The sequence below is a fragment of the Sclerotinia sclerotiorum genome, genomic scaffold, assembly GCF_000146945.2.
Source record: "Sclerotinia sclerotiorum 1980 UF-70 scaffold_8 genomic scaffold, whole genome shotgun sequence".
In the NCBI taxonomy this organism is placed as follows: domain Eukaryota; kingdom Fungi; phylum Ascomycota; class Leotiomycetes; order Helotiales; family Sclerotiniaceae; genus Sclerotinia; species Sclerotinia sclerotiorum.
Window position 1 is genome coordinate 587,134 of NW_001820828.1, and position 12,218 is coordinate 599,351.

The following is a 12,218-nucleotide window of genomic DNA, read 5'->3' on the forward strand; positions in this document are numbered from 1 at the left end:
TTGGATTTTGTGTCTTTGCTCATATATCTACGTAACCAGACATGACTGCACTTTCCTCTCCTTTCCTGCTACTCTGTGTTTTCTCGTACACTTCTGCACGTGGGCCTACGTGATATCATCGGTCATTTCGTCACTTATCGGGATCTTTCTGTTTGCCTTTTCAAATCAGGCCAAAATCCTCAAAATCACAATTGACCGAATGATTTCGCCTCGTTCTGCGATCCCGAAAGAAAGAAGCAAATACCATTCTCCTCACTCCACAAAGCAGCAAGTAATTCAATTAATAAATTTCTCAATTCCCTTCATACATCTACGAGCTCCCTTGTAAAAGGAAGGTGCCCACCGAAACCCAAAATAAATGTTTGGATCTCGGCGGCACTGTGAACTCGATGGTATCTAGTTTCTACCTGTATCTATCTACCTAGTATCTATCTGCCTAGTATCTATCTACCTGGTATCTACCTGGTATCTACCTATATGTGCTAATTACTCTCCTTTCCTCCTCCCGCGCCTTCCCTTCCTTTCTTTCCTCCTCTACCACCTTCCCTTCCCTTCCCTTTCTTTCCTCCCCTCCCACCTTCCCACCCAACACACACATCCACCCAAGCGAGCCACATACCAAAAATCCTATATAAACCCCTCCATCCCCATTGCTTTTCATTTTCTTTTCTTTTTCTTTTCTCCTCAAGGAAATGTGCAGGCCCTTCTTTCGCTCATGAATGTTAGACGGGGTTATGTATGGAAACATGCATTCCAGGGCACTTCGGTCTCTCCTGCCCAATTTTTTGTTCTTACTGCCTGTTACCAGGTCCCTTTTTTCATTGAGTGGTTAGCTTTATGCTGGCGCCTGAAGAGGATTTTAGGTGTTTGAATGCTGTGTTGGTGTGTTGATGTGTTGATGTTGGTGTGTTTTGGTGAGTGTTGTATTTTGGTACCTACCTTTTTCCTTTCCTCTCTATTCTCTTTGAATGTTGTGACAATAACATTTCGCTTTCCAGATCCTTTACGATTTGCGGTGTGGATGAACCGGTTATGCTGTTGTGGTGGATTGCAGGACGCTTCGCATGATTGTACTGTATAATTATTAGCATGAGGATTTGAGATAAAGATGAATGATGAAGGAGCGCCGGGTTTGGATTCGATAATGTAGTAAAAGAATCCTTTCCTTTTCTTCTTCATATATGCTTTGATCTTTGTTCTTCCTTGATGCTTCGAGTTAAATGACGATGACGTATGGCTCGGATGTTTCCCTATTCTATCTTAGATTGATTTGTTATAGAGGCGTCTGTTGTCGAAATTATTGTCGTGAGATTGTTGATGATTCGATGATGGCGTAATGGTTCTTGGGCTTTCTTAACGCTTCTCCCGAGGTTATCCTAGAGGTTAATACGAAGATTGAACCTCTAGGACGATCTCTTGCGGGGTTGGGCGATGTGGCTTTTAAATGTTGAAGATGTTGAAGATGTTGAAGATGTTGAAGATTTTGAAGATATCACGGTAATAAATATTAATAAAAACCTGGGAGACCTAGATATGATTATATAAATGATGAAGAAATAGTATATAGGGTACTTAGTATTAGTTGATAAGGATATATGTTATAAATGGTAATGTAAATAGTATAGGTGATGGTGGTGGATATTTTTCGATGAGAATATATTTTGTAAATGATAATATAGGTAGTGATGAGATTGTAGCATGGATAATGCGTGGCGATGAGATATATCCTATGGAGTTCGGTAGATAATAGTAAGATTGAAGTGAGATGATATAGGGTGCTGAAGTAAATGATTATAAGATAAGAATAAGATAAGAATGTAGATTTCCCTGTGATTGATGAATCCCGTAGTAGATTGGTTAGCTTGTTAAGTCGTCCTGTTGGTTGGTCTAGTGTAAAATTTCTTTTTGTATGTAGGCCGGATTGTCGATGCCTCCTTTTATTATGGGTCGGAATACAAGCGAATTCCTAAATTGACATCGATCATCTGCGGTCAGAACAACTTTGCGTCAGTCCAGAAACACTTTGGGCGATTGAATTGGAGTGGAAGGTACTGGTAATACTAACTATGTTCTATATATTATGTGCTCAAAGATTGTTGTCTTATTATTAAATATTCGTGGCAGTACTGGAGCAATTATGTTGAGCCAGCATGATGATGTTCCTTGAAGTAATAAGTTAGATCAAAGGATGTATGGCGAGATATGATACATCTGAATTAAAAACAAATGTAAAAGTTTACAGATAAAGGTTGAAACCCAAAAATGAAGGAATGAATGAAAAAGATGAAACATGTGCGAACACCAACCTTTAAACGTATTTTTTTAGTGCAACCGACTCAAGCAATCCGAGTACTACTCCGAATTTACCATAGAGTGAGGACTTGAATCGAGTTTTGATGTTATTCAACCAATCATAAATCGCTCACAAGCATAACGTTATCTGTCATTTACAATTTTGGGCCTAGATCAGGGAAGCGATTGAATCTGTCGGTGTATAGTGCTCCCGCTACAGAAACCGTTGATCATTTACTTGAGTCATCACGTTATTTAACCAACCAAAAGTCGCTCAGGAGGATAAATGAGATCTGCAATTTGCATTTTTGGCCTAGATCGGAGTTTAAAAATGAACGGCTCACTTTCTAGCGCTCTAGTGACTTCAACGGCGGAAAGCTTAAGATTTAGGTAAAGGAGGGGTGTGAACTAACAAGTCTCGTGACTGAAAGAAGAGACGATAGGCTAGCTAACGCCAGACGGGGTAAGTATGGATTAAGCTACTGCTAGCTCCCGCTGAATGATGCACTTCCATTAATTTCCGTAGATTTGTCGACCGTTGAAGTAAATCTGGGGTAAAACTATGACCCCGCGTGTTGAAAGCACGTCCCTGCTGTTAGTCTCAGTCTTGCATGCCATATCTTGCTCCCACCGCTGCCCTGATCTTGTTTGGGGGGGGTTTGGGGATTTTGAGTCGCGGTACTCGTGCTGTCAGAGAGTCATAAACACCCACTTAATTAGTGGCCATCATTCCTCTTCTAGTTTACAATATTTTAGCATGTGCTTGGCGGATGGTTCTATACTTTCTGGTCGAGCGAGTATTAACAGTGTTACTTAATTGTAATATAAGGCGGCTATGGCAGCCAATATTCGTTGAATAATCATGGGATTTTGGAACCCCCGTTTCTTTGACTTTCAAATTTTGGGTGCTGATTTCCGGCATGGACCTTCAACGGCAAAGAATGATTTCCATAGAATAACTACGCGGGTATCTTTAGTTTAAATGTAAGAGATCTTTATAAATCGGGGCAGAGAATCTGTCTCCCAAAAGAGGATATAGCAATGCGTTGCCGCCATGCTATAAGTCCTCTGATAGCCCAGCTCGTGCTGGGTTATTGTTTGAAATTCATTGGAGTAACTGAACATTAGATTATTGAATCTTCTCAGACCAACACCGCTTTTTGCCAGAGATGTACCACGATTGAAGAGCCTTTACGGACTTTTGCATCTGATAGAAATTGTGTAATCTCTAATCATGAATTAAAGAATCGAAGAGCGTACAACTTAAAGTAACTGTGAAAGAAGCTGAAGTTGAACGAGTTTTTGAAGAAATATTGATGAAGCTTTCTTAAGAAGGAAGATGTGATTGTAATGAAGATAAAATGAAAGGACATAGGAAATGCGAGGTTTATATAGACATGGTAAATTCCTAGCGGGGAGCTAAAACAGTGCATGATAAAATTCTTGAATAAATGATGACAGTTTTGATCGACTGCTTAGCTGATCAGAATCTTCACAAAATTCAAAAACTTGATCTTGATCTGAACTTAACAACATTCGGTGGAGTGGTTTTGTGGCCCAAGCTAGCAGTAGTTGAACGCGGGGGCAGACTAGCCAAATTTAACCTCGCGTACTTAGGGGCTACACTATAATCGTTTTTAAAACGATATTTTCGGAACATTTAATTTGCTACTATGCTCTAAACCTGCTTTGAACTGGCATGTGTTTAATGACACCGGAACCATACAGGAATGGCAAGATCAAGAGTCATGAGATAGTAAGAGTTCAAAATGTGATCGTGGTATACATTCTAGTTATATCTATCAAGCCGAAGGTTGCCAAGGGAAACTGTGTCAGTATTGAATTCGTTAAAGACGCGTACCCACTATGCTTTTGCTTTTGCGCCAATTCAGTATCATTGGGGCTTCAGCATCGCATCTTTAGGTGAAGTCGGAACTAGAGATAATGTGAAGTTGACTTAGATGACATGATTTGGAATTGACTTTGTTGGTCTGGACACAAATGTACACAATTGTTACGTCGGGATGATTTCATACATGATAGATAACGCTGTTATAAATGTACCTCCTCCACCATTCTGAATCGTGCAGGGTTTCTAACAGTTTTTGCCTGGCATAAGTCTAGTACCCACTTTTCGTACCACCCCTAATTCAGACCACCTTTTTATACCAAGAATGATGATTTTCAGTTATTAATAATTTTATAACAGATTTATAATTAAACTTTCAATTGATTTTATCCATTAATCATTGAATTATTAATATTGAAAGTGTTGATTTTTGGTATAAAAAGGTAATTCGAATTAGGGGTGGTTCGAAAAGGGGTTACTAGACTTATTAGGGTTTTCATCATGATTAGTCAAACTTCCAATTTGCGAAAAAGGAAAACTAGTCGTCTAATGATATTTTTAAGCCATACTAGCCATGTTACAATCTAGTTTGATTGACTCAATAGATTAGATGTGACTATGATAAAGATCTAATATCAATTTCCAATTCGGCTCTATGGTCAAACGTAAAAATATGGTTTTAATATCACTTGAAATTACATAAAATATATTACCTAGTTCAAGAGTCTAAATGTCAAGCTAAACTTGTGGAATTTAAACTCGCTGAACTAAACTTTTTACATAAAACTCATTCCAATAGTCAATATAGTCCAATCAGACGATAGACTAACCGTTCGGTTCGCGGTCTGGATGTAGAGACTGCAGGATTCGCAGAATACACAAAGCATCGGATTTAGAAGTGGATGAGATAATAGCTAACTAGTGCTAGCCGAGTTCAGTAGTCTTATATGTGAATTCATAGCCTGAGATCTTTGATAACTGCCAAGTAAATCTGCATCGAAGGACATCTCACAGCCAAACTAGATTTATTAACACAAATGATACGAATAGTTCCATTAGCACAATATCTTGGAAGTAAATAATGTGACAAGTTCGAGGTTAAGGGCAAGGAACATTCTATGCTAAATTCTGAAGTGAAATACTGAGTGAAAATACAGCTACGCTTCATGATACTAGCATCAAGACCTAAATTTCATGCTAGATAACTACAATAAGCTTTTGACTAGCTCGAGGATATTATTGAGCGAAGAGCATTGTCCGCTTCGCATTTGCCCCGTGACTGCCGAAGACCGTTTAGCGAACATACTAGGTACTGTAAGCCCAAAAATACCCTTCAAAGGTCAGGAACTGTGAAACCAGGAGGATAATGTGGATGAAGAGTATAACATTAATGAAAAGAGAGTAACAGAAGGAGTAGGCGAACCTCGTTTATCTCAGCCGCCGCTTAGATATTGTGCAGTAGCTTGTTGGTAACTAGATTGTGCTCGCAACAGCGCATATGCAGACAAAAGTATATTGCAGCAGACGATATGAAAATGGCACCGATATTTGTCTCTTACTCTATCAATTTGTCGAAATGGAGATATCCAGGTGGATTGTCTAGACAGCGTCTTCCTTGTAGACGGTACAGTCGACCATATGTTCCATTCTTTCAACACTAGTAGACCCATCATATAAAAACGGTAATAGATAAACAGATCAGCTAAAGATATTACCGACGTTATTCTTGGTAGTGTGTCTATTCCCATATTATTTCATCCATCCTTTGAACTGCATGGTAGTGACGGTGGATATTGGGCACCTTCTGAACTAAATTCCAACTTAGGCAGATATAAAAAAACTAAATATCAAGGCAGCCCATGCACCTCGGAACGTCATTGAAAAATCGCTTTAAGTCATGATAATCATATCTGTCGCAGGTAAGAGCCAAAAGCTATTCTCATCCCATCGACACATTCTTCTGTGGAATGTCTCCACTCCGGGTTATCAATTGATCGAACATGATGTGAGAGCTTCATTTTAGCAACAACGATGAAGCTCTAAATATAGTAGCCCACATATAACGCAAAGAATCCTTCCGATACGGCACAGCACCAACTGCAACTGTTATCGCTACTAACGACATGATCTTTTCTTGGGAAGAAAACTGAATCATGTGAATCTTAAATAGGTAATGTTCATATGCATGTTTGAAGTATTTGACCTGTGCCAATGCTGTAGAAACTTTCCACATTGATGGGTGCATTTGAAACTAATCATTACTGGATTGTACCAATATATTTGAAGGATTCAATATTGTACTCGATACCCGCCCGAGGAAAACTCTTGCAGAGGAAAAGTAATAATCATAGATACAGACACAGATGAAGATACAAGACTGCAGGACAAAAGGCATAATATGTTTGTTTCAATACATACCACATTATAGACATGGATTCTCCACACTTGTGATCACAGACCTCGAGAAATGGAGAATGATGTATTGAATTGATTATAGACAAAGAGAACGGCAGAGGCATAATTCTTTTAGCGCCGCCGCGGTCTTGACAGCGGCCGGTAAGTCTCCATGGTTGGGATGTTGAATAGGACCTCGAGAAGGACCACTTCTTTAACCCGTGCGGGTACGTGCTTAGAATAGTATATTGGTTAGATCTGAAGATGACGTGCATTTATCAGTTCGTAGGAAATATTGATGATTTACAGTCAAGCGTCACACATGGCGGTTAGGATGTCTTTGTGGGAGGTCGGTGTTGCTTGTTGGTGGGTGGTTGTGGTTGCAGTGGGAGTATGAAGGGGGTCCAAGCACGTGCATAATATGTAACGCTTGGAGAAGTCTAAGATGCTTGTGGTCTAATAACAATAGCGATGAGGTGCGAAATTGGAGTTGCTTGGTCATTATTGACTGTGCTTTATTTAACTAATTAGATCTTGCTCAATCCGGAAGGTCGGTTCTATCGTATTGAAATATTGAAGCCATCTCGAATTCTGAGCATGGATGACTAGCCGATTGAGAATCTGAGATTGGTGGATTTGATTCAACCCGTCCACATCCAACGGTCACACCCGGACAGAATGTGCGAGTCGGTATTCCCGATTTTCACGTACATGAGCCAATGCCTCCAATATGAGCTTTTATGGATGGTAGGAAGGCTCAGTAAAGATATGTGGTGGGGTTCACTTGTTTAGAGTTGTGTCACTGAAATAATACTCTATGCTATGGATAATCATTCGATCGGTTACATCCGGATGCTTCTTCATTTTCTTGTCATTCTGTTATCGTCGTGGGTTTGTCAATCTCAACTTTGGGCGGACCCGAGTGTCTATGTTTGACGGAAGGGAATGAGGCTGGGATGCGGGAATCCGGTTGGTGTTCATACATCATCGTCACTATTTGAATGTGGTAGGAGCAAAGGAATAGTAAGACTACACGGAAGGGTCTGTGGGAGACAAGATAGACAGGAAGAACAGGAGATGATTATTAGCTGAGGATGAAGATCAAGATCAACATCGTCGTACATCTTATGATCATGACAATCGCATCCGTTCGAGAATCATTATTCCTTCAAACTGTAAGACGACGGCGAATTATCTCCGCATTGTACTCTATATCAGTGTACGGTACCAAGGTAACCTCGAGAATGGAAGGACTGTAGTAAGACGGCGGATTCAGCCTATGCCTCTTCTTCCACTCAAGTATTTTCATTCCTTCCACATCTGACCTCCATCTGACGTGCGTCTTCCTTTGATTGTCACTTCTTGCGAATCGGCTATGCGGTCGGCGTGCTTTTACTGGATGGTTGAGTGATGGCTGCTTAGGTTGGGGTATGTATTGTAACCATACCTAGAGTGTACAGAAGTGCAAGAGAGATTGCCTATTTTCCTGCCTTGTCGCCCATTTCCGTTACGTGGAGCCGAAGTTGAAAAGACCTCGAGGTTGTACAGCGTTTACTGTGGGGGTATGGGTACTGAAGGGATCGCAAATGGTGGTCAGAGTGCTATTACGGATACACAACGGCTTGCGACCAAAGACCACAGACCACATATTATTGTATGGAGTAATAAATGCTCAATCTATTGAAAATTACCTAGACTGTCAAGCACATCACATCTAAAATCCTTCCTACCTGAAATTAGCAGTTCGGGCGCTGGTATAAATGGGGAAACGCTGTTTGTTGAGGATGTAGGATGTTGGTACATCAAACCAGTAATGAAGGAGATTTTAGTTTCGAGATAATATTCATTCATTTATTTGCAGCGTTCGGGAGTTCCACGATTTGGGGGTGGACTTTGGCACTGGGCAGCGGTGAGTTTCAGGGGTTGGCGAAGGTTAAACGGTGCCCAGCTAGCAGTTTGTCATTACAAGGAGATGGCTAATTGGGTACAATAACCATGACCTTCAATCTTGTTTTCTCGTGCGGTTAATGGCGGTGTTGGCGGTAAGAGGGAAGGTAATTTGAAGAGGCAGCTATAGCCTGTAGATTCTGTGTAATCATAGTTTTGTTTTGCTGGAATTAGCCGTGTATGGTATTCTGTAGCATCTATCAATAACTTGCCGTATGTCTCTTGTACGAAGGTAAAATAAATGGGAGTAACTGTCTAGCTGAGTAATGGACTCATTCATTGGGTGAGATTAAAGCTCAGGGCGTTTGGCTAAGGCGGATTTTCATCGGAAAGGCTGGATACTGAGGACACCAAGATGGGCGAGGAGTACGAGTACATAAGCGAGCTTCATTGGCTATGACATTTTATAGTATGATTTGATTTCGGAGATGTCCAGCCTCTATTTTGGCATCTCGCCCTCCTTCGCCAGTCACTACTGCCGGCTCTATCCATTACTGTGCATATATAGGACGAAGTAAAGCAATGACTATCAGCAGAATATGCAGCTTGTGCAGTGAGGCTGTGGGGAAGATGTGAGTCTGTCACTGTGACTGTCATGTCTATAAACTTCTCGAATCAATGCCAATTAGATGAACCAATAAAGTTGTGTGGATGAGACTTTGCCAACAAATATATATTATTATGGATCATTTCTCAAACTTTTGAATAGTAAATTATGGAAAAATGTAAGAACATTATAAAGTTGTGGTTGCTAGAATAGTTACTAAACTTATCTTGGCTTAGTGAACATTTTTCTTGTAAATAAAATTCTGTGTTTAAAACAACTCTCACAGGCTCACACCAAGTACACAACCCTTGGAATATCGACGCCCCAGCGTTTCCCTTTCACTTATGAGCAAATCATTTATACGATCTTAACCACAAACATCAATCATTTCCGTCGCTGCAGCCTCACTATCGTCGTTTCCACTTTATGCCGCTCAGATCACTCATTGGGCGATGTTTTACTGGGCTGGGCTCGTATGCGTGGCAAGGGCGCAGTAATGCTGCATAAATTGACGATTTTTAACTGGAGAAGGTCAGGGATTGCGACCGATACTACTATTGAAAAATGTGAATAATTGAAGTCTTCACCAGCATGACCGGCAAAAGAACCCAGAAAGAAAGAATAGGAAGGAAAAGGAGCAGGGGAGAAGCTAAAGTTTGTTCCATGACCAAAACTGAGGTATGGGTATGGTGGTTCTCCCATTCGAATTTTGAAGCCCTATCGAATAATCCAAGAAGGTGTAATAAATGACCCTTGTTACGTGGCATAATGATTTGCTCAACATGTTACCTGAAGAAGAAATTGACGAGAAATAGATGGTTGAAAAGAACGGATCCTTTCATTTGCCGAGGATGACATATAGATTGATTGCTCAGAGATCGCCTATTACTTGCTGCGTACAGGACGAAAACAAGATGGAGGCTAGAATCTATTGTCATCTATTTTGTACAAAAACAAGAAGTGAATAATAAGCTTAGGCGGGAAAGTAAGTTAGCAACAATGATGTTGATCAGCAGCCACGAGGCGATTTGAGGCAAGAGAAAAATGTCCCAGACCTTCTGAGGGGGAAGGGGGAAGGGGGGTGGGTAGATTTCATGCGCAATCAAGGTTAGACTAGTTTGGCAGCCCTGCGATTTGGCAACTACACACGGCTCTGCTAACAATTTGATTTCCAGTTCTCATACTCTAGGCTGAAGCGTTACTACTAAACTAAGCTTAGATCATTTTCCCCATTTTAATTATCGATTTTACACAAAAGTAAGCCACCATGGATATTATTCTGAATATATACATACAGTCGGTTCCTCCCCATTACGATCTTTAAGATCCTCAAGATCCTTAAGATCCTCACAATTGTATTCCCTTTATATTTCAACACACTTGTCGTCGCTCACCTCCTTCGTTACCAAAGACGACATGCGGAATAACATATAATCTAATCATAACGCAAAGAACCCATTTGGAACCGGACATCGCCCCCGGATCCCTTTTCCTTTACAACTGTTCATCAGCCCAGTTTTGGTCCATTGGAGTAGGAGCCATTTATATCCAGGTCGTTTCCTTTTTTTTCTCTACACTTTTTGCCATGTTGGATCATAACAGGGAGTTACCACCATGTTTCCCACCTACCAAACTTGCTTTCCAAAACAGCCCGCTTCACCAATATCCACCATCTCAGGTCAACCCTTATTCTGCATTATTTCCATCTCACCATACATATCCAACCCCTCCTCCTTCGCCACTAGCTTTTCCGATGCCTCAGGATCATAGGTTAGGTACAATACTAGGAGAGACTCTGTTGTTATCGCGAGCTTTAGGCTCGGGAGCCTACGGGACTGTATATTATGCCCAGGACTTAATAACCGGAAAAGAGTATGCCGTGAAAGCTCTCAACAAAAGAAATGCCTATGGACAACCTTTGGACGCAAAAGCACGACTTTATCAGTCAAGAGAGATAGCCTTACACTGGAATGCTTCGGCGCATCCTAATATTGTATCGATGTATAAGATTCTCGACGACCCGGACTGCACCTATGTTATCTTGGACTACTACCGGGAAGGAGATCTTTTCTCTAATATTACTGAGGGTGGTAGATATGTAGGTCACGATGCTCTAATCCGGAGCATCTTCCTCCAGATCTTGGATGCCACGGAACATTGCCACCGTCTTGGAATATACCACAGGGATCTCAAGCCTGAGAACATTCTAGTCTCCAATTCTGGTCGTACCGTTTGCCTAGCAGACTTTGGATTGGCCACACAGGAACCCACATCTCGTGATCACGGATGCGGATCTACATTTTACATGTCTCCAGGTAGGCATTGCTCATCCCGATTCCCATTCCGCAGTCTCCCTTTACCTACTAACACGTTCCGTCGTCAGAGTGTCTAGAACAATCATATGCACCATACAGATGTGCACCGAACGACGTCTGGTCTCTCGGGGTAATCTTGGTCAATCTCACATTTGGAAGAAACCCTTGGAGACAAGCCTCATGGGATGATGCCACATATAATGCCTTTCTCAAGAACCCAGATTTCTTGAAGACCATTTTAAACCCATCGGACGAACTTAATATCATTTTACAAATGATCTTTCATCCAGACCCAGAGCTCCGTATTACTGTTCCGGAGCTGAGATTGATGATACAACGATTGCCAGGCTTTTACTCATCCCCCTCTTCCCCAAGAACATTCCGTACCAAAATTACCAACAATTTGTCAAACGACTCTGGCTACTCCACGTCGTCTCAATATGTCGCAAGTCCATTCCGATCATCATCGTCGTCTCACGACTCGGCTATTTTCATTGAAGATGATTGCTCAAGCACGCACAATGGAACCGCCAATTCAACTCAATCATTCCGTAATAATCGTCTTCCTAATTTGATCGGCCATAATATGGAGGATTGCATGGGCCATTTCCAAGGCCATGTTTATTCCAATGGTAACCGTAGGGAGAGTGTGCTCCTCCCTTCTCAACACTTTATTCCATACTCGACAGGTGCTCCTCCATCGCCACCAACTACACCACCTCCAAACGTTGCACAGTTTCCACGAATGTCTTAAATGGTCCATTTCCTGGAATGTGCAAAATTTATCCGAGGATGTTTTGTTTTAAAAGTTTCATTTAATTTTCTATACCCCCAGGATCTCGAAATATATTGTATAGTTTTCTTTTAGTTTTTT

General features: G+C 41.1%; 4 protein-coding genes across 4 annotated transcripts; all 4 read left to right on the top strand.

The window, feature by feature from the left end:
• Window positions 1–746: 746 nt before the first annotated feature.
• Window positions 747–1,068, top strand: SS1G_06539 (predicted protein; the record flags this gene model as incomplete). The annotated part of the gene is made up of 2 exons (XM_001592249.1): window positions 747–808; window positions 999–1,068. 2 exons carry the CDS (start codon window positions 747–749, stop codon window positions 1,066–1,068), a joined length of 132 nt encoding a protein of 43 aa, XP_001592299.1.
• A 2,932-nt stretch (window positions 1,069–4,000) lies between these two features.
• On the top strand, window positions 4,001–4,470 carry SS1G_06540 (predicted protein; the record flags this gene model as incomplete). The annotated part of the gene is made up of 2 exons (XM_001592250.1): window positions 4,001–4,123; window positions 4,417–4,470. The coding sequence occupies 2 exons, from the start codon at window positions 4,001–4,003 to the stop codon at window positions 4,468–4,470; spliced, it is 177 nt and encodes a 58-aa protein (XP_001592300.1).
• Window positions 4,471–7,668: 3,198 nt separating this feature from the next.
• On the top strand, window positions 7,669–8,219 carry SS1G_06541 (predicted protein; the record flags this gene model as incomplete). The annotated part of the gene is made up of 2 exons (XM_001592251.1): window positions 7,669–7,793; window positions 8,084–8,219. The coding sequence occupies 2 exons, from the start codon at window positions 7,669–7,671 to the stop codon at window positions 8,217–8,219; spliced, it is 261 nt and encodes an 86-aa protein (XP_001592301.1).
• Window positions 8,220–10,782: 2,563 nt separating this feature from the next.
• SS1G_06542 (hypothetical protein) lies at window positions 10,783–12,098 on the top strand (the record flags this gene model as incomplete). Its single annotated transcript, XM_001592252.1, has 2 exons — window positions 10,783–11,344; window positions 11,422–12,098. The coding sequence occupies 2 exons, from the start codon at window positions 10,783–10,785 to the stop codon at window positions 12,096–12,098; spliced, it is 1,239 nt and encodes a 412-aa protein (XP_001592302.1).
• Window positions 12,099–12,218: the final 120 nt, after the last annotated feature.